Source organism: Typopeltis vanoorti, chromosome 4 (assembly GCF_054136105.1).
Source record: "Typopeltis vanoorti isolate ZY-2024b chromosome 4, IOZ_Tvanoo_1.0, whole genome shotgun sequence".
Classification (NCBI taxonomy): domain Eukaryota; kingdom Metazoa; phylum Arthropoda; class Arachnida; order Uropygi; family Thelyphonidae; genus Typopeltis; species Typopeltis vanoorti.
The window spans coordinates 98,006,616-98,034,315 of NC_143552.1; the positions used below are offsets into that span (position 1 = coordinate 98,006,616).

The window sequence follows — 27,700 nt, forward strand, 5'->3', positions numbered from 1 at the left end:
GGCTAACCCAGAATTGGCTTCTCTGTTATTGTTTACATCTCCTACATGTTCTTTTTTTCTAATTTCGAAACTTCTTGAGGTATGACCAATGTAATTTAATCCACATGAACAGGGGATGTTATAGACATCGGCATATTTGAAGAAGGCATGACTGTCTTTCGGAGATCTTAAAAAATGGCAGATAGTCTTTAAAGGTTTAAAAGTCACTCATATTTCATGTGACTTTAGGAGTGTAGCAATCTTTTTAGAAGCTGTCCAGGCATAAGGAATGGCGACGGTGGATTTATAACGTATTTCCTCAGATTGTTGTTGTGAGGTTGCAGAAAAGTATCTTATGGATCAATTTTTTTGGGTAACCATTGTCTATCACGGTTTTTGATATGTGGGATAGTTCATCTTGGAGATCTTTATCTTCTGTAGTAATGCTCGAGAGGCCTTATTTTTTAGCATGTGTACAATGCTTAGTTTTTGAGGAATGTGGTGTGAAGATGTGAAATCAAAAATAACATATAAAAACAAATAACAGATGGTCAAAAATAATATAAAATCATTATGAATATGAGAAACTACCTTTTCTGTAGATATATCATCATCGATGCCAAATTCTTGAATATATCATCCAGGGGAGTACAGGATATTATGATAGTAATAATGTAAACTCTTCATCTAATACTAATTTCCTCTGGTAATATTCCTCCAAATGACTGTTATATGCCAGAGCTCTGATACTCTCAGATCTTATACTTTGGTCTTCTAAGCACTTCTGACTGCATCAAATCACCCACATTTTGGCCTTCCTCTTAGTCATTTTCCTGCCATCTTGGCATCTAGCACCTGATTTGTTAATCTTTTCTGTCCAATTCTATTTAAATGGCAATAATTATGTGATTAGTGGCATATTAATTGACATATTTATGTGACATATTTATTACCACTAGTTACACTAATGGTAATAAATGTGTGATCATATTTGGAAGGAACATTGTCAATTTTTTAATTTGCCATTGATGCCATCTATTCATCCCCTTAATTTTTCTCAGAACTCTCATATCTAATCTATGGCTTCCATTCTTTGTTTGATTGTTTTATTTCTAACCCAGTTCTCTAAGATCCAGGAATGGGGGGAGGGGGCTTATTTAACTAGACAAAGCCTCAGGTTGGCATGACTTTTCATCTTTTCATATCATCACTTTCATTAGGTTTAAGCCAATAAAGAATACAATTTGGTTTGGCTAAACCCTAAATTGCCAGCCTAATCTTTGTTTATTCAGTATCCAGGTGAATCCTATTAATGAGGTGCATCAAGAGAAGATGAAGAGCAAAAATTAGGTCAAAAGTTCCAGTCAGTTCTCCACATTCCTTAAAAGGCTACATAGAAGTTTCCTGCAAATGATCTAGCTTTGACCTTTAAACAATCCAGAAGATATATTAATATGGATAAAATAAGAATTAATGAGAATCAATCAATAAATAAGACAATATGGACAAAACAATAAAATGAATATAAAAATTATATATAATATAGAAAGCATCAAAGCTAGATAACTGGGAGATCTCCACTTAACCTTCAAGGAATGTGGAGAATCGATTGGGACTTCTGATCTGATGTTCAATCCTCTTTATCTAGGATAAAGAATAAATGAAGATGGGCTGGCAATCTGCACTTAGCCAATACTAACTGCATTTCATATTTACTTAAACCAAACATAAATCTGATGATAAAATATAATCAAATGCACTGCTGGCAGAACAGAGTCCACTTAAACAAGGAAATGGCTATTTTTGTCAAGAAACCTAGGAAACAATGAAAAGTCAAATGTTACACTAATCTGAATGAGAGAATGAGAGGAGAGAATAAGGGCTAGTAGTTAGTAAGAGGATAAAAAAGTTAGTAATGATGTAATTTTTCATGTAGTACTATCATATCCTGTACACCCCTTGAGGGTATATACCAGGAATTAGATGATGATGAGGAGGAGGACAAAAACAGTTGAGATACTTCTTATACTCAGGCAACAGTGATCATAAAAAGGAAGGCAAGCATCCAACAATAGAGGTGAAGTTAAGGACAGATAATGGCAGAAAATTTCAAGTAGAGTGATATGAGCAACTCCACAATGGGAAAATGGACAATTACACTTATTTACATATATGATGTTACAGAAAGTTCCATTAGGATTAAGTAGAGGAATATTTCTGAGTCATTAGAGAGAACTGCTGATATAAAGAAAAAGAAAAAAGCTAGTTTTTTTTTGAGACTTAAACAGAAAGAAATGAATGTCAGACATATCAAAACATTTTGGAAAAATCAGAATCGAAGAGCAAAGCACATAAATATTAGTATTTACTATATTTCTGTTCAGGATTATTAACACCACATTCCAAAATAAAGATGTAGATGAATTCCCACTGCAAAAAAAACACAAGAAATAATAATAATAAAAAAACGTCATCACCATCATCAAATTTATGATGATGGTGATGACGTGTATCTTCAAAGGATATACAGGATACTATGACAGTACTAGATAAGTATATATTATTAATTTTCATATAATTAGTCTATTATTTGTCAAGACTCCAACATCATATTTCTATCATCTAAGGCACTTTTTACCATATCAATCCACCTATATCTTGGCTGTCCTCTGGATCGTTTTCCTGCCAACCTGGCAGAGAACACTTGTTTTGCTAATCTTTCCTCGCTCATTCTGTTTAAGTGACCATACCACCTGTAATTAGCTCTGCTAACGCATTCCTGGATGCTGACAATGTCAAGTTCTGTCCTAATATCCCAGTTTTTAATATGATCATTTTTTCAAGTCAGTTTTCAATCAGATCCATTAATGCCATCTGTTCATGCCCCGAATCTTTCTCAGGATTCTCATATCTGCAGTCTCTAGTCTTTGGGTCAAGTGTTTTACTTCTGACCCAGCTCTCAGATCCATAAGTTAAAACTGATTTGAACACGGTCTTGTATACAGCTAATTTAGTGTTCCAACTAATTTCTCTCTTATTTCATATGAATTTATTCAACTGACTTCCTACCAAACCAGCTTTGTTGATTCTGTTGCCTATTTCCATATTTAATTTACCATCTTCACTAAAAATCATGCCTAATTAGCTGAAATGTTTTACTTGTTCCACAGGTTCTCCATTCACAACGCAGTTGACATTTTCACTGCTTCTGCCTATTTTCATTATCTTTGTCTTGTTATTGCTGACCTTCATACCATATCTATTACAACAGTTATACAATTTAGACAGAGAATCTTGCAGACTTGTAGAGGATTTATTTAGAAATATAACATCATCTGCATAAAGCAAAGAGCTGACATTAACATCTCCAATTTTGATATCAGGTTTAATACCACTTTCCTTCATAATGTGATTCATATAGATAATGAATAACAGAGGAGATAATGTACATCTTTGTCTGACACCAGATTTAACATTAAACCATCTTCCTGTACTTCCTTCAATTCTAACTGCTGACTTACAATTCAAATAAAGACTAAGTATTGCTTGATATAATGTCCCATTGACACCATATAACTGTAGCATATTGAATAGCTTCTCTCTTAGCACCTTGTCATATGCCTTTTCCAGATCTACAAAACTTAAATACATATCTTTGTATAGTCCCGTGATTTCTCAACTATTTGTCGAAAAAGTGAAGATCTGATCCTGAAAGCCTCTATTTGGCATGAATCCAGTTTGTTCTTCACCATGCTTTTCTTCCACAATCCTTCTCAACCGTTTCTCAAGTATACTTGCATAAATCTTACCAGGAACACTCAGTAGGGAAATACTTCTGTAATTCTCACATTCAGTTTTATTTCCCTTTTAATATATATGGGTACTATGAGAGTTCTACTCCAATCATTCGGAATTCATCCCTGTTTCCAGGCTTTCTGAACTATGCAGTGCAGCCACTGTAAGACTGTTATACCTCCGTACTTCAGCATTTCTGGTCTAATATCATCTATTCCTGCTGCCTTTTCACATTTCAAGCCTTTGATCGCTTTTTCTACTTCAAGTATGGATATGTATTCCTGACTGTATGCCTGTTGAATGTTTTTTTACCAATGTGCTATCACTGCTTGTTTCATTTAGCAATTTCTCGAAGTAATTACTCCATACTTCAAGGATATCTTTTTCTCCCGTTTTCATGTCACCTTTATCATCTCTAATTCCTTTTACAACACTCTTTCCTCTATTTTTGAGCTTCTTCAGCAACCTCCAGAATATTTTGTTAAACATTACTATCGACAATAACATAGTCAATGAGACTTTTCTTATTCCTTGCCTCTTCTCTCCATGTGAATGTGTGCATATTTTTATGTTGGAACATTGTGTTAGTAATAACCAGTCCATGTCCTGAGCAGAAATCCAACATGTATTTGCCATTATTATTAGCTTTGCTCTTTTCTCCAAATTTTCCCAAAATATTTCTGAATGTCTGACAATCATTTGCTACTCTGCTATTTAGATCCCCAAGAAGGACCAACTTTTCCTTTTTCATTGTGTCAGTTGCTTTCTTCTCGTATTTAGTGTTGAATACTACAGCTACTCCTTTTCCTTGATTGTCATTTCCTGAATATAACATTTCGTATTTACTGCTCAGAAAGATCTCACCAGTTTTTGTCTTTTTTGTTTCAATCACCCTTATTATGTCAATCTGATATACTTATCTAATTCCTCAGCTAGCTCCATTTCTTTGCCATTCAGGCTTTTTATGTTGATAGTACCAATCTTTAACTCTGGTGATGTTGAGATGGGGTGTGTTTTGTATATATATATATAATAAACTGCTGTTTCTATTTACAAAATTTCTGTTTTTTTTTATGAACAATACTTTCCATGTTTTAATTCTGACATTCTTAATTTATTATGCCATTTACCATATTATGTATCTCACATGCTAGAAAGTTTTTTTTCATGCTGAAGGTGGACTAAAGATTTTTTTTTTCTATTTCTATTAATTTTATATATTTTTTGAATTATTTATTTCTTTTTGAATTTTCTTTTTTTTTACTTGACAAGTCTAAACACCTAACACAGAGTACAATTCTATCAGATATGATTAGCTTCAGATACCATTCTAACTTACAAAAGTTGACTTATGGATGGTTTCAGGAAAGCAACTCATCTGAAGTTGGGAAATAGCAGTATTATGCCTATCAGTCAACTGTGGTTGACAGAGAGGAATAATACTGGCCAGCCTGCTTGTTTTGTGTGTGTGTGTGTGGAGGGGGGGGGGATAAAGGAAAATTCTGCTGCCTTTATACAGCACAAACTAACTAACCATCAGTTAAAAATTTCCTGTTCTTCATATCCTAAACAAGAAAAATCCAAGCTTTTCCAGCTAAAGAATAAATGTGCTGTAGAAGTGATAAATATAGTCCATTACTGTCAAAACAAAGAAAGTTGATAACATTCAGAAATGCTACGAAATTAAAAACAAATATCAATAATGTGGATAACAAAACAACAACTCTACCTTTGTTTCTCCAGCAATTGGTGCAACTTTGCAGACTTTTTTTGCTCTAAGTGTATTAATAATGGAGCTTTTCCCCACATTGGGATAGCCAATGAATCCAACACTGATCTGTTTCTTGTCTTGATGGAGCTTGCAAAATTATAAAAAATAATTAAAACTTAATCATCACTGAAATGCAAAGAAAATAACTTAAACTGTCATGATCTTAAAACTATACTGTTAATCTAAAGATTTCAAATTTGAGTGTTTCAATTAATAATTTAATAAAACTGAAAATATGACTAATGTTAATTAACAACTGTCAAAATTTGTCTTCTTACTGTTAAACGAATGTTAACAAAGGGTCTATATTTTACAGATTGCTGTTACTCCAACTTTGAAAACATAATCAGTAAGTCCTTTCTTTTAGAGTTACACGGTGATCAGCATTCATTTTAAAAATTTATGGAATTTACAACCGTGTTAAAAAAACTTTTTTATTATCCCGACGTTTCGATCTTCACATCAAGATCATCATCTGGAGCATACATCAATATACAAGACAAGCTGAGTTACATTATTAACTGTAAGCTAAAGAAACAATGATTTGATCACATGTTATTCCACTGGCATGACCTCTAGTGAAAAAAGGTGAAGCTGGCCTTTCTGATCACGCCCTGAATTCCTTACACAGAGTTGACTGGAAAAGCACTAGCTGTCTACATCACACTAAAACATGGTATGAACGGAAATTTAAGGAAGCATGTGAGATTATTATCAACCACCCCAATCTGAACAATAATGATGGTCTAAAAATCTCAAACATATGGAAGGTATATATTCGACCCACGGAACGTTCCTCACTAAGAACAACTATAAACAGGTCTGTAGAAAATCCAGTATCTTAAAAGTAAAAATAAGAATTGTAATACTAAAAATTGGACATCATTGTTTCTGAAAGAAAACCATCTGAAAGAATGTTTATTCCTGTCATCGTAAATAGAATTTATCATCATCATCATCATCATCAAATTCCTGCCATGCAACCTCAAGGGGTGTACAGGATATGATAGTACTACATGAAAAATTTACATCATTACTAACTTCCTATCTACAATTTTCCTCCAAATCAGTCTGTTACTTGTCAAGATCCCAACATTATCAGATCATATATTTCTATCGTCTAAGGAACTTTGTACTGTATCAATCCACTTAGCATGATGTATTTTTTTTTTCACTAGATGTCATGCCAGTAGAATAACATGTGATCAAATCATTGTTTCTTTAGCTTACAGTTAATAATGTAATTCAGCTTGTCTTGTATATTGATGTATGCTCCAGATGATGATCTTGATGTGAAGATAGAAACGTCTGGAAAATAAAAAAGTTTTTTTATTATCCAGATTGTAAATTTCATAAATTTTTAAAATGAATAATCAGTAAGTGGAAAACATAAGTATATAAATAAGTAGAAAACACACAAAACTGCAAATGAAAAAAAAAATATTAAAAAAATAATAATAATAAATAAAATTTATCATTATAAAATTACTGATATGTACTACCCAAATGGGCGTATAGGATACTATGATAGCACTACATCATTAGCTTTACATTTTTATTAGTTTCCTATCAACATTTTTAAAAAAAAAATAAATGAATCTGTTACTTGTCAGGACTACAGCACTGTCAGATCTTTTCAGTCATTCTCAAAGGGACTAAAATCCACCCATACCTTGATCTTCCTCTGGGTATTTATCCTGCTAACCTAGCATCAAACACCTGTTTTTGCTGAACTTCCTTCTCCTATTCTATTGAAGCAACCATATTGTCTTAGATGCTAATAATGTACAGTAGACAGACACCACTACTATGATGAAATGATGCATTATAATGAACTATGGAAGAACCGTCCCAGTGACAATGATATTTTAAGCTCACTATTATAAACAGTAAAAGCTGAAACCTTCATGATAGCAGAACACAAAGGAACATCATGGGAGATAAAAGAAGATCACAAGAAACACAACAAAGGGAGATAACTGGGAATAAAACAAAAGAAATTGCAGTAAACAGAACAAAGGAAATTATGGGAAATCATACACTGATGACAGAACATGGAGTGGTAGGAACCATACATAAAGCACACAAAATGGCAACATGAAGAAGTACAAGGGCAAACAATAATGGAAAGCATTAGAAAGAACTAGAACAGAAGGAAATTATAAAAATGAAAATCCTGCATTAATGCTTAAATTTTGAATGTTACATAAGCTTAAATTGTCACTTACCTGAAATCTTCAACTTCTTCTTCACACATTAGATGTAGTATCTGTTGCAACCATTCATCTTCTTTAATAGTATCTTTTAATCTTATTTCTAGGTCTTCCTGTTCTTCTCTTATTCTTTGGTTTCCAACTATAGACTTGTTTTATTATTCTATCTTCACTTCTTCTTTCTACATGTTCAATCCATTTTATTCTTCGGGTTGCTACCCAATTGTTTATTGCTTGTATTTCACACTGTTTTCTTATGTCTGTATTTTTTATTTTATCTAATCTAGTTTTATTTACTATTTTTCTTAATATATTCATTTCACTTGTGTTTAACATTTGTCTTGTTTTCCTAGTGTCTGGTCTTGTTTCTGCATTATATGTCATAATAGGCCTGATTACTGCTTTATATCTCTACTCTAAGATGTTTATTTTTCCATATTGTTTTGTTCAAGCATCCTGATATTCTTGCAGCATTTTCAACTTGTTCTCTGACTTCGATATGGCCTTCCTTCCCAGTTCAGTTGTATACCTAAATAGTTGTAATTCATTATTTGTTCAATAATAGTAACTTCCAATTCTAATTTGCATCTTTATGGTTCTTGTGATATTGTCATACATTTTGTTTTAATTTTTGATATTTTCATATTATACAATTTTGCTGCTTTATTAAATGTATGTAGTAACATTTGTAGCTGAGTTTCATTTTTTGCAATTAATAGTACATCATCTGCATAATATATCTTCTTCTTCTTCTGCAGCTTCTCCCACTTAAGTGGGGTCACTGTTTGTAATGAGTCTCCTCCACACCTTCCTGTCTTGGGCTGTCACCACATCCAAGTTCTTCATCTTCAAGTCCTCTTCTACCAGCTCCCTCCATCTCTTCTTTGGCCGCCCACGCTTCCGCCTTCCTTGCACATCCATCTGCATGACCCTTCTTCCCACATATTCGTCCTCCCTCCTCATCACATGACCAAACCATCTCAACCTTGCCTCCTGTATTTTCGCTCCTAAGTTCGTAACTTTCACTGTTCCCTTGACATAGTCATTTCTCAGATGATCCTTTCTGGTCACACTGCACATCCACCTAAGCATTCTCATCTCTGCTACTTCCATCCTGCTGATGTTATTTTTCCTCAGGGCCACAGTTTCTATAGCATATGTCATAGCTGGCCTCACTACTGTCCTATAAATTTTGCCTTTCAGATTGATCGGCACCCTCTTATCGCATAACACTCCAGCCATCTCCCTCCAGTTCCTCCAACCCGCTTGTATCCTGCATCCCACTTCCTTCTCAGCTCCTCCATCTTCTTCCACTGTTGAACCTACGTATCTAAAGTCTCTCACCTTCCTGATGACATTTCCTTCTAGCTCCAGATCTGTCTCCTGGCCACCGCCGCCCACTGCGCAACACATATACTCTGTCTTACTTCTGCTCAGTCTCATACCTCTCTCTTCCAGTACTTTTCTCCATCTTACCAGTTTAGTTCCCGCTTCTTCTCTTGAATCTACACACAGCAAGATGTCATCTGCATACAACATTGTCCAAGGCGCATCTTCTCTCACCTCCTCTGTTACCACCTCCATCACAATATTAAACAGAAACGGACTTAATGCTGACCCTTGATGCAAGCCAACTGTTACTTGAAAACTTTCTGTCTGTCCCAAACAGGTCCGAACACTTGTCTTCACATTTCTGTACATTTCCTGCACCAACCTGACATATTTCTCCGGCACCTTCTTCTCCCTCAGATACCTCCAGACTTCTTGCCTTGGCACTCTATCGTATGCTTTCTCCAGATCAATAAATACCAGATGTAGCTCCCTTTGTTTCTCTCGATATTTTTCCATCATCTGTCGTAACCCAAAGATAGCATCTGTTGTTGATCTACCAGGCATGAAGCCAAATTGTTCCTTTGCAATTTCCACCTCCTTCCTCAATCTACCATCAAGAACCCTTTCTAGGATCTTCATTGTGTGGGACATCAACTTTATTCCTCTGTAATTTTTACAGTCTTGTGCATCCCCTTTACCCTTGTAGATGGGAACAAGAGTACTCTCCCTCCATTCCTCGGGTATATTTTCCTGTTGGCAAACTTTCATGAACAGGTCCCACAGCAGGTCAATTCCCTCTTCCCCCAGTGCCTTCCATGCCTCCACTGGAATTCTGTCGGGGCCCACCGCTTTTCCATTCCTCATCCTCTTCATGGCCTCCGTCACTTCCATTCTACTGATGTTCTGCACCATCCCCTCAGAAGGCTGCCCATCTCCTCTGTGAGTCCTTGCATTTTCCTCATTCAATCTGCATAATATATAGATCTTATTATTCTACTGTTTATTTTCATTCCTGTACTTTGTATTTTATTAACTTTTTATATTATTTCATCTATTATTATATTGAATATTGTTGGACTTGAAGAGTCTCCTTGTCTAATGGCATTATAATTTGTATCTCTCTACTTATTTTTCCTTGTGTTTTTATTATACAGCTATCATATATTTCTTTAATTATTTGTATTATGTTTCCTGCTACTTTTCTTCTCTGCAATATTTCTATTACATCTTGAATTAATATTCCGTCAAATGCCTTTTCCAGGTCTATAAAGCAAATAAATAGTTTCTTATTGTATTCTATTGTTTTCTCTATCAACTGTCTGATTATGAATATTGCATCTGTACACGATCTATCTTCTATTAGATGAAACCTTGTTGTTCATCTAATAGATTAATTTCCTTTGCTATTTTATTATTTAGGATTCTTGTTAGTACTTTTAATGAGGTATTTAATAAACTTATCCCTCTATAATTTTCTGGGTTTTTTTTTAATCTTCTTTTTTTAAATATTGGTATTGTTATATTTTTCTTCTACCAGAATCTTTTTTGTATTTATTATTTGGTTGTACAATATATTTAAACTCTGAATTATAATTTCTTTATCATTTTTTAATAATTCATTATTGATATTATCTAGACCTGGTTTTTTTCTATTTTCCAATTTTTTAATTGCAATTTCAATTTCTGTTATTTCAATTTGGGGTGTTTAAGGGTAAAAGCTGTATAACTAAGAGGAGACCTCCACATAGCCTTTAAAGGAATGCGGAGAACTGACCAGGGCTTCTGACCTAATATCCAATCCTCACTTTCTCGCGGTGCACCCTGTCGGGTATCTACCTGGATACTGAACGAACGAGGATGGGCTGGCAATTTGGAATTTACCCGACCAAATTACAAAATGATGTTACAGCATGACAAAATTTCATGGAGGCTGGGGCATGGTCCGGTTAAACAAGGCCCCCGTTGTTTTCACTAGGGAACCAGGATGACCAGCAAAAAGTCAGCTACTGGAACAAATCTGAAAAAACACCCCAACTCAACATCACCAGAGTTAAAGATCAGTACTATCAACATAAGAAGCCTGAATGGCAAAGAAATGGAGCTAGCAGAGGAACTGGATAAGTACCAGATCGACTTAATAGGGATGATTGAAACAAAAAAGACAAAAACTGGTGAGATCTTTCTGAGCAATAAATACAAAATGTTATACTCAGGAAATGACAATCAAGGAAAAGAAGGAGTAGTCATAGTATTCAACACAAAATACGAGGCTAATCGTCTTGAATGGCAGGCAGTCTCAAGTAGAGTGATGTGGGCTAATATCAGAATGGGGAATTGGAGAATGAGACTTATTTGTGCCTATGGTCCCACAGAAGGTTCTACTAATGTAGAAGTGGAGGAATTTTTTGATGCTTTAGAAAGAGCAACTGACACAATGAAAAAGGAAAAGTTGGTCTTTGTTGGGGATCCAAATAGTAGAATAGGAAATGATTGTCAGACATAAAAAAAATATTTTGTGAAAATTTGGAGAAAAGAGCAAAGCTAACAATAATGGCAAATACCTGTTGGATTTCTGCTCAGGACATGGACTGGTTATTACTAACACCATGTTCCAACATAAAAATGTGCACAAATTCACATGGAGAGGAGGCAAGAAATAAGAAAAGTCTCATTGACTATGTTATTGTTGATACTGATGTTTTTTCCCTGGTGCAGGACACCAGAGTGTACAGAGGATTTGAAATTGGAAGTGATCACTATTTAGTATTGAGCATGGTAAAATTGAATTTCATATTGACAAGAAGAACATGTAAGAAAGTTTTAAAGCTAATAAAAGATGAGCAGCTCTCAGATGTGAACTGTAGACTAAAATACACAAAGATTAATGAAGAAAAAAATGAAAGAGTTTGAGAACAGGAACCAAACTTTAGAGATTCAGTGGCAAGCCTTGAAGAAAACCTTGATTGATTCAGCCAGAGAGGCATGTGGTGAGGTTGTCTGCAAGGATAGAAAAATCAGAAATCCATGGTGGACAGAGGAAGTTAAAGAGGCAGAGAAAGAAAAGAAGAAAGCATATCAAAAGTTCCTGGCAAATAAGTCAGCTTGTGCTCTTAGAGAATACAGAGACAAATGTAAGAAAGCTAAACACTGTGTAAAACTAGCTAAACAAAAGTCATGGGAGGACTTTGGGAAGAACATAGAAAATAATTATCAAGAAGGTGGCAAAATGTTTTGGAGGTTGTTGAAGCTTAGAAATGGAGGAAAGAGTACTGTAAAAGGAGTTAGAGATGATAAAGGTGACACGAAAATGTGAGAAAAATATATATCTTTGAAGTATGGATATATATTAAGCCTTTTACATTAATACATTTTAAGCCTTTGATGGCATATCCATACTTGAAGTAGAAAAAGTCATCAAAGGCTTGAAATGGGGAAAGGCAGCAGGAGTAGATGATATCCGACCAGAAATGCTGAAGTATGGTGGTATAAGTCTTGCAGTGGCTGCACTGCATAGTTCAGAAGGCCTGGACAGAGGGATGAATTCCCGATGATTGGAGTAGAGCTCTAATAGTGCCCATATATTAAAAAGGGAAATGAAACTGAATGTGAGAATTACAGAGGTATTTCCCTGCTGATTGTTCCTGGTAAGATCTATGCATGAGAAACGGTTGAGAAGAATTATGGAAGAAAAGCTTGGTGAAGAACAAGCTGGATTCAGGCCAAATAGAGGCTGTCAGGATCAGATCTTCACTTTACGACAAATAGTGGAGAAATCATGGGAATTTAACAAAGATCTCTATTTGAGTTTTCTAGAACTGGAAAAGGCATATGATAAGCTGCCAAGAGAGAAGCCATTCAATACGCTACAGTTATATGGTGTCAATGGGGTATTATATCACGCAATACTTAGTCTTTATTTGAGTTGTAAGTCAGCAGTTAGAATTGAAGGAAGTACAGGAAGATGGTTGAATGTTAAATCTGGTGTGAGACAAGGATGTACATTATCCCCTCTGTTATTCATTATCTATATGGATCACATTATGAAGGAAAGTGGTATTAAACATGATATCAAAATTGGAGGTGTTAATGTCAGCTCTTTGCTTTATGCGGACGATGTTATACTTATCAATAAATCCACTACGAGTCTGCAAGATTCCTTGACTAAATTGAATAACTGTTGTAATAGATATGGTATGAAGGTCAGCAATAAAAAGACAAAAACAATGGAAATAGGCAGAATCACTGAAAATGTCAACTGCATTGTGAACGGAGAACCTGTGGAACAAGTAAAACATTTCACCTACTCAGGCACAATTTTTAGTGAAGATGGTAAATTAAATATGGAAATAGACAACAGAATCAACAAAGCTGGTATAGGAAGAAGTCAATTGAATAAATTCATATGGAATAAGAAAGAAATTAGTTGGAACACTAAATTAGCTGTATACAAGACAGTGTTCAAACCAGTTTTAACTTATGGATCTGAGAGCTGGGTTAGAAGTAAAACACTTGACCAAAGACTAGAGACCACAGATGTGAGAATCCCGAGAAAGATTAGAGGCGTGAACAGATGGCATCAATGGCAATATCATATTAAAAACGAGGATATTAGGAAAGAACTTGGCATTGTCAGCATCCAGAAATGGTTATTCATAACTGTTAGCAGAGCTAATCTCAGGTGGTATGGTCATTTAAACAGAATGGGCGAGGAAAGATTGGCAAAACAAATGTTCTCTGCCAGGTTGGCAGGAAAATGACCCAGAGGAAGACCAAGATATAGGTGGATTGATACAGTATATAAAGTGCTTTAGACGACAGAAATATAAGATCTGATAATATTGGAGTCTTGACAAGTAACAGCCTGATCTGGAGGAAAATTGTAGATAGGAAGTTAGTAATGATGTAAATTTTTCATATAGTACTATCATATCCTGTACACCCCTTGAGAGTACATGGCAGGAATTTGATGATGCTGTTATTTCAATTTTCGTTTCTGTTGTATTTATTTTTTTGTTTACCTAGTTCAACTTTTGTTTCAACTGTTTAGTTATAAAGGTTTTTAAAATACTTTTCTAATTTCTCTATTTCTACTTTTAATATTGGGACATATTCTGTTTCTTCCTTATTTTGTGTATTAATAAATCTCCACATTTGTTTCTGTATACCATAGAAATCATGTTCAAGTTCTTTTGTATATGATCCCCAAAAATGATTTTTGCTTTCTATTTTCTTTTGATTAACTTTATTTTTTATTTTTTTATATTTGTTCCAATTATCTGTTGTTTTCATTTGTAGATATTTTTGATATTTTTCTTTCTTTTCTTTTGTAATATTTTTATTTCTTCATTAAACCATGGAGTCCATCTTCTTGATTTTATTATTTTTTTTGTACCTCTAATACTTCTGTTGCTTTTTCAGTTAAATTTGTTTTAAAAATCTTCTAGTTATCTTCTACATGTTGTTCACTGCTTAATGGGTTATCTTGAAACTTTTGTTTTAATCTATTGTAGTATAATGTTTTCATACTTTCTTCTTTTAATAATTCCACTTTAAATTTTATTTTGACATTGTGTTGGTTTTCTTTAGATTTTATTTTCACCCATTTCTTGTAAAGTTTTAGTTTACATATTAACAGATCATGATCACTTCCAATTTCTGCTGGTGCTAACACTCTAACATATTCTATTTCTGATGGGTGTATTACTTTGTTATATATAATATAATCTATTATCGATTCCTGTCCTGTCCTCGTGTTATTTTATGCTGATAAAATGTATTCATTATTTTTAACTTATTATTTGCACAGAATTGTATCAATGTTTCTTGAAATTTTCATAATGAACTAAATATATGCCAAGACTACCATTAAAATCAAATATTTAGGTCAGAAATTAAAAATTCTAAATCAGAAATTTAGAATTTTTTACCTTAATGGATACAGAATCTTTCAAACACAAAATATTATCCAAACAAATTTCATAACTTTTACTTAAAGTTTGAATTAAAAACATACTGTATATTGTGCAATATTTTTTATTTTAATGGTACAAGCTGCACATATTTAGTTTATTATTAAGATTTCAGGTGTACGTCACAATTTAAACTAACATAATATTTTATGTTATGTTAGTGGAAAAGAACATTTAGTTCTTTTCCACTCAAAGGTTATGGAACACTATGGATGTGATGTGCTTATGACAAAAAAGATAGAGGCATAAGTCAGCTCAAAAAAAGAGAGATCCAATTATGCATATGATCTCAGTATTATCAAAGGTAGATAAAGTGTGATCTTTCTTGTATGAAAAAAGATAGGAGAAAAGGAAATAAGACAGAATTTCTAACACCTTTTGTTAGAAACTGATCGTTGATTTGAGCCAGTCAGGGGAGACCAATAGATTAAATGAACTGGAATCTGAATTATAAGCAATTCAGATTTCAGAAATGACAAAGATGCTACTTCATTATCATTTTTTAAATACAAATCTCACCCATGAAAAATTAATATCCTATAATACATGACAACCATGGGTAGCCTGAGGATTAGGTAATCAAGAAACCCTGTCGTAAACATACAGTATGAGCAAATAAAGTTTGCGCCTGAAAGTATCTTCAGGACCGGGGTAAGGTAGTGCAACACCAGGCAAAGGTGGAGAAAGCTCTCATCACTCCTATCTTAGTATCTCCCATAATGCAAAGCACATCTCCTTGCGGATATGTGTAATGCTATGCATTAAGGCAAGGGCCACTACCCATACCGGTTTTAACCTTTATTGAGGTCTCGTCAGTGGGAGCCAGGACTAGTAGTGGAGATACAAAGGCAGAAGCAATGAGAGGTCATCCTAACCTATAGGAGTTGCCAAAGGGTGTGCAACCTTATTATTAAATTACTCCGGATTCAGAGAAAGATGTTGAGAGTTTATTTTTTTATTTCTCCACCTTTGCAACGAGTTGCCTGGTGTTGCACTACCTTACCCAGTCCTGAAGATACTTTCAGGTGCAAACTTTGTTTGCTCACACTTGGATAAAGGATTAAACTAAACTATATAGTCTAACCAAGTGAAAAATAAACTCTCAACATCAAAAAACATTCAGTATAAATACCATGGTAGGCTCATGGTTAAATAATTTAGAGATCCTGCTTAGAGATCCCAATAGGCAATGTCTCACAGTGAGACAAAGTTCATCTATTGCCTGAAGACATTTTAGAGGCAAGATGAGGATTCATACTTCACTGTCTGTGGATCACAAAATAAAAACACTCTCTCTCTCTCTCTCTCTTCCCCCTATCAGACCACTGAATATTAGATTGAGGACATATAATTTCTATATCTGAACCAATAATAAAAGAAATAGAAAAGAGTGCTCATTATTTCTTAAAAAAGGTTCTTGTTGACTAAAAAAAATAATATTCTCAAAATTTCAAGAACACAAAGAAATAGTGAAACAAAAAAAAAAACATATGTAAACATCACTGAAGATTTCTTGCACCTGTATCTTATTCAAAAGTAAACTTAAAATCACCACCTTAAAGATATCTTATTGGAGAAAATAACCTGTTAATGCCCTAAATTTAGAAAATTAAAGAATTTTACAAATATTAACAAGTTATTTTACAGAAAGATACTTTTAAGGAAGCAATTCTTAAATATTTATCAGTGACCCAGGCTAATAGTTGTATAAATCAAGGTTTAATTCTGAATTAAACAAAAAACAGATTACTATACAAATTAAAATATGTAACTATTTTAATTAAACATTAATATTTATATTATTATTCATACAAAGGTACAAAAAGAAATACAAAAATACCATAAAACTAAGTGAGTAATAATATATTAATATGATATTTAATTTAACTTTGCAGAGGTGTAGTGAACATATCAACACCTTTACTGCATGCCTCCTATTTTGGAAATTATGGGGGGGGGGGGTCTTCTTGGTACTTGGATAAAAAAAAATTAATTCATTAAGGAGGATTTCAGTAACTCATTCCACACAAAATGCATGATAGCACAGTTTTTGGTTGCAGTCATTAGACTGCTTTAAGCATAATGTTAAATTATGCTTAAAGCAACTTTGCAAAGCAGAGTTGCTTTAAGCATAATTTAAATAATTTGCATGTGAAAAAACTAAAGTTTCCATTGGATAAAAATCCTGCCACCCTCATATAAGATCAGCTTACTTGCCTTCAAATGAAAAGTAATTATAACAGGTAAAAATTGTAATATAGTATTATTATACATTTTCAATGATAAAGTTTGAATTGTAAAATGGTATATTACAATATTTATACTACAGTAGAAATGAATACAAATATATAAAGTTACACATTTAAAACTAATTAATTTAAATATTATAAATTCTTGAATTTTAAAAATATTAAACCAGGTGAAAATGCCATACTGTAATTGAAAATACCTTGGAAAATTGCCTGAGAAGGCTTATCAGTGCTCCTTTGCCAAATGGATTTGTGATACTAGCATGAAATGCCATAGAAGGATATTCAGCAGAGAGATGTGTTACCCATCTTTGCTAAAAAAGAAAAAAAAAACTGTTATCAGTATTCATAAAATTATAACAATAATAGGAATGAATGAAAACTAATGAATGACAGCATGCATAGTATATCAACACAAATTTTATTTCAGTGAAAAGTAACAATTACATGTCTTCAATATGCTCCAACTGTTATGTGATCAATTTCATCCCAAATCTTCGAGAGCAACAAATGACATCAGCAGACTGATTCTTTTCAATACTCAGAAGACTCTACCTTACTACTTACATTATCTCCTTCATATTCTGAAAACACTTGCCTATGAATAGCTCCTTCTTCTTTAGAAATAGATTAAAATCACACAGGCTCATATCCAGAAAGTGGAGAAGATTATGGTTGATAGTATGCCACTGTATCAAAATGTTTTCCATTAGTTTTGCCACATGATAGCATACAGAACAACATGGGTAATAATGTATGGAACTATGGCTGAAATGACTGGAAGTATATTATATCTGTTAAATGTGTAAGTTCTTCAGCTGCTTTGCAAAGTTTCCACGAAGTAAAAACCCTGCCATCCTCAAATGAGGCCATCTAAATTGCCTTCAAGTCAAAAGTCATTATAAATGTTCCTTACAGCACAGATAGGATTTGAACTCATATCTTTCCAACCAATGAAATGTCACAATGTCCTTGTGTACTGTGACATTTCACTGACTTATGGAGGCAGTGCATCGATCAGGAAATATGTCACACCATCAGACACAGATGATGCTTGAGAAAAGCTTATTGCTGGCAAAGTTCCATCAGACATGGAGAATATGAATAGTACCATTCATTAACTGTCATTTCAGACAGGGGTTTGGTGAAACCAAGCCCAGGTTTCCTTGAGCACTGTGACTATAGTAGGACATGAGAATGTCTCCTCTTCATTGAGATGTCATTCAGACATAGGTTTGTGATAGCATATCTATGGCCCACTTTCAGTCTTCAGTATGCCAACCAGAAGCAATTTTGTACACCCAATGATGTGACTATCAAATTGACTGTTCCCAAAGGTAAACAAGTTGCCATTACCTTCACAGGTAATGACAAATTGTTTATATAAATTAAAGATGCCAAGAAATTATGTTCTTGGTTTCATCCTTTATCCAAGTGTAAGCAAACAAAGTTTGCACATGAAGTATCATGACTGGAGGTACTTGTGTATAGAGGCTGATAACTTCACATCAATTACCTTAGTATCCCATAATGCAATGCCCATATCCTTACAGACAAGTATAATGCTATGCATTATTACAGTAAGGGTCACTACCCAGACTGATTTTGACCTTTATTGAGGTCTCATCAGTGGGAGCCAGACTCAGAAGTGATAACAAGGTTGAAGTAATGTAGAAGTCATATTTCCCTATATAAGTATCGTCTATTTATCATCTATTCACCTCCAGCAGTGATTTATGAGCTGCAGATGCTTTTATGTGGCTCCCACACATGAAAAGTTATTTTAAACTCACTATGGTATGTGGCTTCCAATAAGCAGGGTGGTGGTCTCACAGGGCAATGAAGTTCATCTCTCACCTAAAGAAAATCATAAACATACATGTCAATGGAGAGATTCAAACCTGTAACCAGTTGGTTGGAGCAGATACACTAATCCCTTCTGCCAACAAGCCAGAATTATAATATTATGCTAACGCATCATTGCCATTATCATATGCTTGCTACAGAATTACCAACCCCTTTGCACTACAACTATGCGAAGCTCAATTTTGATCCAGGAATGGTGTTCTAGCTTACTGAACATATGATATGGTGTGACTGTATGTTGTGAGATATTGACTTATGCAGATTATTCATCTATTATGTGCTGTCTGACAGCTGAAAATGGCTATGTACATATCCAGAATATGACAACCTATTAGCAATGCAGTAAGTAAGCATACTTTTCAGTTTTGTGCATTCTACAGTAGTTATGTCACCATATTTCATTATAAATGAAATTCATTTCTGGCCTGGTTGGCCGAGTGGTTAGCATATCCGCTCTCTCCAGCCAAAAGGCTGCGGGTTCGATTCCCACCATGGGCATGGATGTTGTGATTGTCTATGAAAGTACTAGTGGTGGTAGTTGGCAGTGGATGGCGTTGGTGTTAGATGATGAAGGTTGGTGGAGTAGTGAGACAAAGAGTTGTAGAGTAGATGCCCTCCCTCAATGAGTCTTTGGACTCCCTGGAGGTGTGATGTAATAATAATAATAAATCCAGAACTTTTTTCTGTTATCTAAAAAAAAAAAAAAATTAATGAATTTTAACAAAACTATATTGTGTATAGTTTGTTTCATATACACGTAACCCTCGTATAACATGGATATTATGTTCCACAGAAATGCCGCGTTATATAAATCACGTAATGCGAGACTCAGATCACATAAAAAAAGTAGGGTTATGTTCCGAAATGATTTTTTTTTAAATTATATAAACAACAATGACATACCCAACAAAAAAATATTTTTATTTAATTCAGGTAATTCGTGTAAGTTAAGAAAACTAACTATGAAACAAAAATGCATAATATAAACTTATATACAAATTGTATGTGAACTTCATTGCCCATAATGTAGAAATGTTTTAGGCAAAATAAAATAAAGTGCATAATTTAATCGTAATCACTGTCTTCAAAATGAACCTTTCTTAGATATTCTTAATTTATGAGTGGCCGCAGGTCGTCATCACTTGAAATCTCTTGGACATCATTTGTGTAGTTCTCATCGTTTAGTTATCAAGAAGTCAGTAATAAGACCTTGCTTACCACGATGCCACAATTTTTTATTAAGTTCATAATATGGTGCTAAACAAATTGCAATCAGAATCTTCGGCAGAACTTTCCCCGCCATTTGGTTCGACGTCATCTATTAATTGTATCAGTTCCTCCTATTTTAAATCTATTTCCCCATTAATTAATTCACTAATTTCATTTTCAACGATATTGCAAAAGCACTCTATGTGGCCATTAGTATAAAAATAAAATTTTTACATAAAAAAAGCATTACATATTGTATGTAACTCACAAGAAAATAAAGTGCTCAGCTTGAGATTAACACACTTATGATTTTTAATGCACTTTCCTGCCAGAAAACGAAGACAATTTTCAACAATAAATAATTTATACGGTAAACAATTGATGTACATGTGTGTTAAAGGGTATTTCCCTTAACTACATGCACGATACGGGCAGACGCAAATTTAACGAAGATAAAATTTGATTTTTAAGTTGTGCGGTGAAAAATATATGAAAAGATAAAGGGTTACTACAATTTGTAGACTGTGTTATATCGAAACCGCATTGTATAAGTACCGCGTTGAACAAGGGTTACTACAATTTGTAGACCGTGTTATATCGAAACGCAAATTTAACGAAGATAAAATTTGATTTTTAAGTTGCGCGGTGAAAAATATATGAAAAGATAAAGGGTTACTACAATTTGTAGACTGTGTTATATCGAAACCGCGTTGAACAAGGGTTACTACAATTTGTAGACCGTGTTATATCGAAACCGCTTTGTATAAGTACTGCGTTATACGAGGGCTACCTGTATATATAAAATACAAACTAACAGAATCTTTGTCATCTTCCTAATTTATTTCCTGACTGCCATATCAATAGACTGTTACTGATATGTCCAATTGGAAAGTAATCAATGTATTTATCAGACATATTCATCTGTATGTGAAATACTAAAAAAAAAGGCAACAATTTTAAGTTCTCAGCTGATATTCCTATTTGTTTAACAATCAGTGGCACATGGAATACTATTCATGCATTTGTATACTTCTTCATAATCACTGTAAAGTACATTTTTGAAAATTTTCATAAAGCCATCTATCCAATTAGTATGAGACCATGGCATTAGCTTTTATATACACAATCATTTTCTAGTAGGTATCCTCAAGAGTTGTACTGGATACGAAATTCAACACAATCAAGTTTTCAATATTACTAGTTTCCTAACAACAATTTTCTTTCAAATTAATCTTTTATATGTCAGGTTTTCAATATGAAAAGCTCTTATATTTCAAGGACTGTTCAAACAGTTTTGCCAAACATACAGTTACAGAGGCATACTAGCAAATTAAAACTCCTCTAGAGTCTTCTTGAACAATCACTGATATCTTCCACCTGGGCTTCAACTTGAAAATACTTAAAATATCATCTTCCTTGCAGAAAATTTTGCTTGCCAACTAAGCCACAATTGCCATTTCCAGGAACTCATTACCATCCCTAAAATGTGCATCTTCACGCCTTCATTCAATTTAGTCACCTCATTTTGCTTGCCAATTAAGCCACAATTGCCATTTCCAGGAACTCATTACCATCCCTAAAATGTGCATCTTCATGCCTTCATTCAATTTAGTCAGCAGGTCAATAGGATACTACTGCCCTGTGATTGTCATGTTTTATATTTATTTATTTATTTCTAAGAATTGGTGATATCCTTGAAATCCTAGTATACAAACAATACCCAGGGTCACCTGACCACATTTAGATTCAATAAACCATCTCCAAATCATACACTCAGACGAGGTAGATTCACTATACATACATTCCTGAAATGTTCAACGACTCTGCAAGAGTAATTTTCTTTTGCCAGGAATTCAATGACAGCATAATATTCAATTTTCCTATCTTATGGTTTAACTCTCAGCAGGACAAAAAGAAAATGTAAACAAATAATGTAATATAAGTTTTTTTTATTTTTTTTTATATGACTCCCATCCACAAAAGGCTAGCATATAGTATATTAGTACTATGGATGAGGTAAGGGTTAGATAATCTGGAAACCTTGCTTTACAGATCAATCATTGGAACCTTTTCAAGAAACTTCCAACTTCACTAAACAGAATAGTGATCAGACATTGGGGATGAAAAAACATTTACTAAACTACTTAATTACTAAATTACTAATTTATTAAACTATTTAAAAAACATTTACTAAAGTTTAGTGGAATTCAAATCCATGACCTGCTGGTTGGAGAGTGGATATGTCAGCCACTCAGCCAATCAGTTTGGTACATATTGTTAAAATGTTGTTTCTATATCGGATTTGTGCTTAATTAGTTGTTTACTTAAATCTATCCTTTCTTACCTAAAACCTTATACAATCAAAATCCTACCGGGTGCTCTATTGTTATATATTTACCTTTCGTTATTTATTCCTTCTTCTCTTTATTCACTTACTTTAATCTTATTCTTATATCTAGGATTGTTTCCTCTTCGGATACTGGCAAATTTATATTTTGCTGTGCCAGCCAGTATCCTATAGCAGAAAAGATCCTTACTCAGGGTGACAATACTAGATTCTTAGCTTTCTTACACAATATCTTATTTAAACTGCCATATAGATTTAGATTATTGCAGTCGTGACCTAAATCTATTATTATATTCACTCTCTAAATCCTTCCCGCCAAAATAGGTTCTATTTTTATAAGTGGTAAGTTGGAATCGTAATCAGGCATGACTCAGGTTCAGGTAAATATGATAAGTTTATTGGAATATCTAAAACACAGTACAAAATTTATACACTCAATTATGCTCAATACTAAATAAAACTCGAATTAAGAGGTTAACACTTTCTAATTTAAGTAAATCTTATAAAGCATGCTAAACACAGTAACTGCATATTGGGATAGATAGCAAATGATATGAAGTTAAGCTAAATACCTTTCAGTAGTATTACTCGCAAGAGAAAACTAACAAACACTCTAATGTTACGGAGATACTAAATTCTACTATTCTTACCGCATCAAGTTAATCCTATCACATACAAAATTACAAAAAATCTCTTCCAAACAATCCTTCTTACTCTCAAAGGAGGTTATCTTTCTAAATAGAGACTGTCCACAGAGTTCTTTAGAATACAGTTCTTAATTTCTATTTTCGTAAACAATCTTCTCTCTTCTAATAAACTTTCACACAAAATTAGAGTAATTGCACCTTACCGAGCTTTTTCGGCATCGTTTGGCACCACGTGTATGTCTGGATACTTCTCATCTATTGATTGTCCATACGCCAATGTAGGGAATTAAGCTATCTTCATTCCTTCTGCCGAAAACAGACTCAAATCTTTGCGTTTCAGGAACAACTCGATGGGACTTTTCAGCGACAGCTTCATTCTGTCAGGACTGGAATTTTTACCTTCAGCTTTGCATAGAATCCTACTTCATTTTAAGAACGCTTGTAGTCTGACATCTTATCACAGACTTCACCCCCCCCTTACGCAAAACTGCCCGCTAACTTCCGAACCACCAAAACAGGAAAACGTTATGACCAGAGAGTCTTCCGATACGGGCTCAACCCCTTATATTCTTCTATAGAGCACCCTCTTTTTCTCAGTCCCCTTTTTTCACATGGCCCTTATCTGTTCACCCCTCTGGGTTCATCCTTCGCTTTTACGATGCTGTTATACTTGGATTCACAGAATACATGGCAACGTAATTTTCTGAGTAAGCTATAGCCACTAGCATTACACTGTACACGTGTAGCTTTATGCCTTCCAGGAATTATTACTTAGCAACTTTTTAGATGACTCACAGTAAATTTTACATAGCTTAAGTGAGGCTTAAATTTAAATCAGATTATCTCTCTTTTTAGACATACTTAAAAATGAAATCTTAATATAATCACATCAACTTAAATATAAGGTACTTAAAATAAAGAATAGAAATTTTACATAAAGTGAAGAAGTTTCACTTTTAATTACAAGTGATGTGCAGGTATTATGTTAGGTTCTAAATGAATGAATGATTTCTTTCCAAGATTCCTTCATTTGGGATCTAACAATATACTATTAAAAACAATGTTCAATCACTGTACAAAATTCTGTCTTTTCTATATAAAAGGGAAGTATGTGTTTGACAAAACTTTTTAAAGGTCTATCACAAGACAAAGCAGACTGCATCAACCAATCTGACTTTTAGTCTTCCTCTTTTTTTTTTCCCATTAATCTTTGCTTCATGTGCAGTTTCTGCTAAATTTTTACTTTTCATAAGTGACCACTTTACCTATTACACTCTATTCTTTAGTGCTAATAAGTTGTTCATTTCAAAAGACTGTTCCTTTCAAAGACATTTTTGATACTGTTCTACTACTGATGCCATCTATTCACTATTATATCTATTTCAATTTCCAATAGGAAATTGGTAAATTAGACTTATTTGTGTCTATGCTTCCTACTGGTAAGGATGAAGTAGAATTTTGTAATGTCATTAAAGAAAAAATTTGATAAAAATAAAAATGAAAAGTGCTTCTTGTTGACAACCTAAACAGTAGAATACAAAATGAATCAAATACATATAGAGACTTTTTTTTGGGGAGGGGGGGGGTAAGGATATGAATAATGGGACAAGTATTAGATATATTTCTGCTTGGGACATGGACTTATCATTACTATTACTTCATGCTTCGACATAGAAATGTGCATAAATGCACATGGAGAGAGAGAGTAAGCATACATTTATTGATTATATTATTGTTGACACTGATATTTTCAGATTGGTTCAAGACACACGAGTGTAGAATTTGAAAAAGAGGAACAGTGATGAGTATGATAAAAACGAGTATCCCACTGAGAGAAAAATGTGTACTGAAGTTTCGAAAAGAATTAAAGTCAAACAGCTCTCATATGTGAACTGTATACTCAAACAGACAAATATTATTGGGGAAAAAGAAAGGAGTATGAAAACAAGAACCAAACCTTAGAGGCTTAGTGATAAAATCTGAATAAAGCAGTGACCAACTTAACCAAGAAAGCATGTGGTAAAGTTGCCTGCATAAATATAAGAACTTTGGGGATACAGAAAAATAAAGAACTAGTCCATTAAAAGAAATTATGCAGAAAGTTCCAGGCTAATGAGTCAGCATGTGTCATTAGAAAATACAGAAAAAATATAGAAAAGGTAATATAAATGTAAAAAGTACAAGTGGGAAAACAAAAGCTATTATGGAAAGATTTTGGACAGAATATAAAAGATAAATATCATGTTGGTGGCAAAATGTTTTGAAGGCTATTATGAAAAATTAGAAAAGGAGGAAAAAGTAGCCAGCAAAGGTTGATCGATTGGTAGAGCCTCTGCTACTAATGGCTCAGCAAAAAGTTAAGCAAGTTTGAGCACGGTTAGTAGTTGGAAGGAGATCACTCATTTGCTGCTGTTGGCACACTCTCTCTCGATGAGTCTTTGGACTCCCTGGAGGTGTCACATAGTAATAATAATAATAATAATAAGTACCACAAAAAGGAATAAAGATTATGAAGGTAATACAAAAACTGAAGATAAGGATATGATGGGTGTCTGTAAAATTGTGTTTGAATGGCAAAAATATCCAAGAGGGGCACGGGAGTATATATCAATATGGAGCTTTAAAAAAAAGATCATAATCAAAAACCTGAAATGTGGAAAGGCAACTGAAATAAATGATATTCAATCTAAAAGTATCATCATCAATAATTATCAATCCATTGAGGTGGTGCCATACCTCCCCGTAATAGGGGCTCCTGGCTGTTGAATCACCATATGAAATAAAATATGAAATATTCTTAGCCATTTGTCATTTCATGTAAATTATTTATAACAGCCCTATAAAGTTAATTTGGAAAAGTCTGATTACCTGGTCTCAGAATAACTGTCTCCAAGATCTTTGGCTGAGTGATGCAACCATATTTGTTAAGGTTGAGGGAGCACTTCATAGCTGATGCTGATTCCAAAAATAGTCACTCAGACCTATAAGAGACTTCTATGTAACAGCAGTGTTTTTTTCCATTTAATCCTATGTGACGGAGTATCTGGGGCATAGTCTGCCAGTACCAACTTGCCATACAGATGATCACAAATGTAACATTTGTGTTCTTTAAGGCTGTTAACTGATCTACCAGTCTGTCCAAAAATAGACTAAACTGCAGGCAAAGAACTTTGTATATTCCAGGATGAGTAAGAGATGAGATGAAGTTGATCTTTGGAAGAACAGATGAAGGTAGCAAGCTGAAAGAATAGTTTGAAGATCATATTTGGAGAGAACTTTAGCTATCTTTTCTGATGTACCTTTAATGCATGGGACGGAAATAGTTTTGCTGTGATCCTGTGTGTCAGTTGCAAGACTGAAGTATGTGTGTGTGTATGCAGTATTTTATCTATTTTATATGTACGCTATCCATTGGCTGAAAGGTGTTATGAAGATCCTTAAACTCAGTTCAAGTGTTGAGCAAAACTTGAACTGAACAAATAGCCCTGGCTTGGTGAGTAAATGTTTTGATGATGCTATACTGTAGGGATGGTTGATAGTGAAGTTGTTTATGTAAATACGCTCCTGTTTGTGTGGGTTTTTTCTGCAAATGGAAAAGGATAATGAGCCATTTGAAAGCCATATCACTGGTGTATCTAAAAAGGGAAAACAGTTATTTTATTTTTCTACTGAATGCTGACGGTTAAGATGTGCTAAAAATGTGTTTAACGCATCTGGCCCATTAAGTCAAATTGCAAACACATCATCGATATAGCTCAGCCAGACCATAAATTTAAACGTAGCTGTGTTGAGTCTTGGTTTTCAAAATGTTCCATATAGAAGATGGCTAGTGTGGGAGGGATCATAGCAGTCCCATCCAGCTGTTCGGATATTTTTCCTTTATAAATAAAATAATCAGAATAAATGGTGAAATTGAAACTGAGCTCAATGATCTTTGTAACCTTTGTAGCCAATGGCTACAATCCATATAAAATTCTTTCACCTTGTTACCTTCATCTGTTCTCCCAAAGATTAACTTCATCCTCTTACTCATCCTGGCATGTACAAAGTTCCTTGTACCTGAAGTTTAGCCTATTTTGGACAGACTGATAGTTAGCATAGCACTGACTGATCAATCTACCAGTCTGCTAATGCTACCCTTATTATAGTTTTTAAAATGGAGACAGAAAAGATATTAAAAATTACCACCCTATCAGTCTCCTTTCAACAATATACAAAATTTTACAAAAATCATTAGCAACAGAATACAAAACAAACTAGATTTCTGTCAACTCCAGAACAGGCAGGATTCAGAAAAACTTTATAACATTATTGATCATATAT

General features: G+C 33.9%; 1 protein-coding gene across 2 annotated transcripts in view; it reads right to left on the reverse strand.

The window, feature by feature from the left end:
• Ns2 (nucleostemin 2) overlaps positions 1 to 27,700 on the reverse strand; it is a 208,449-nt gene that overhangs the window by 87,701 nt on the left and 93,048 nt on the right. For both annotated transcript variants that reach the window (XM_090391934.1, XM_090391935.1), the window contains exons 8-9: positions 17,509 to 17,622; positions 5,504 to 5,632 (exon numbers count right to left, since the gene is read on the reverse strand). In XM_090391934.1, coding sequence (XP_090248060.1) covers positions 5,504 to 5,632; positions 17,509 to 17,622 — 243 coding nt within the window. The remainder of the gene's footprint in view (positions 1 to 5,503; positions 5,633 to 17,508; positions 17,623 to 27,700) is intronic.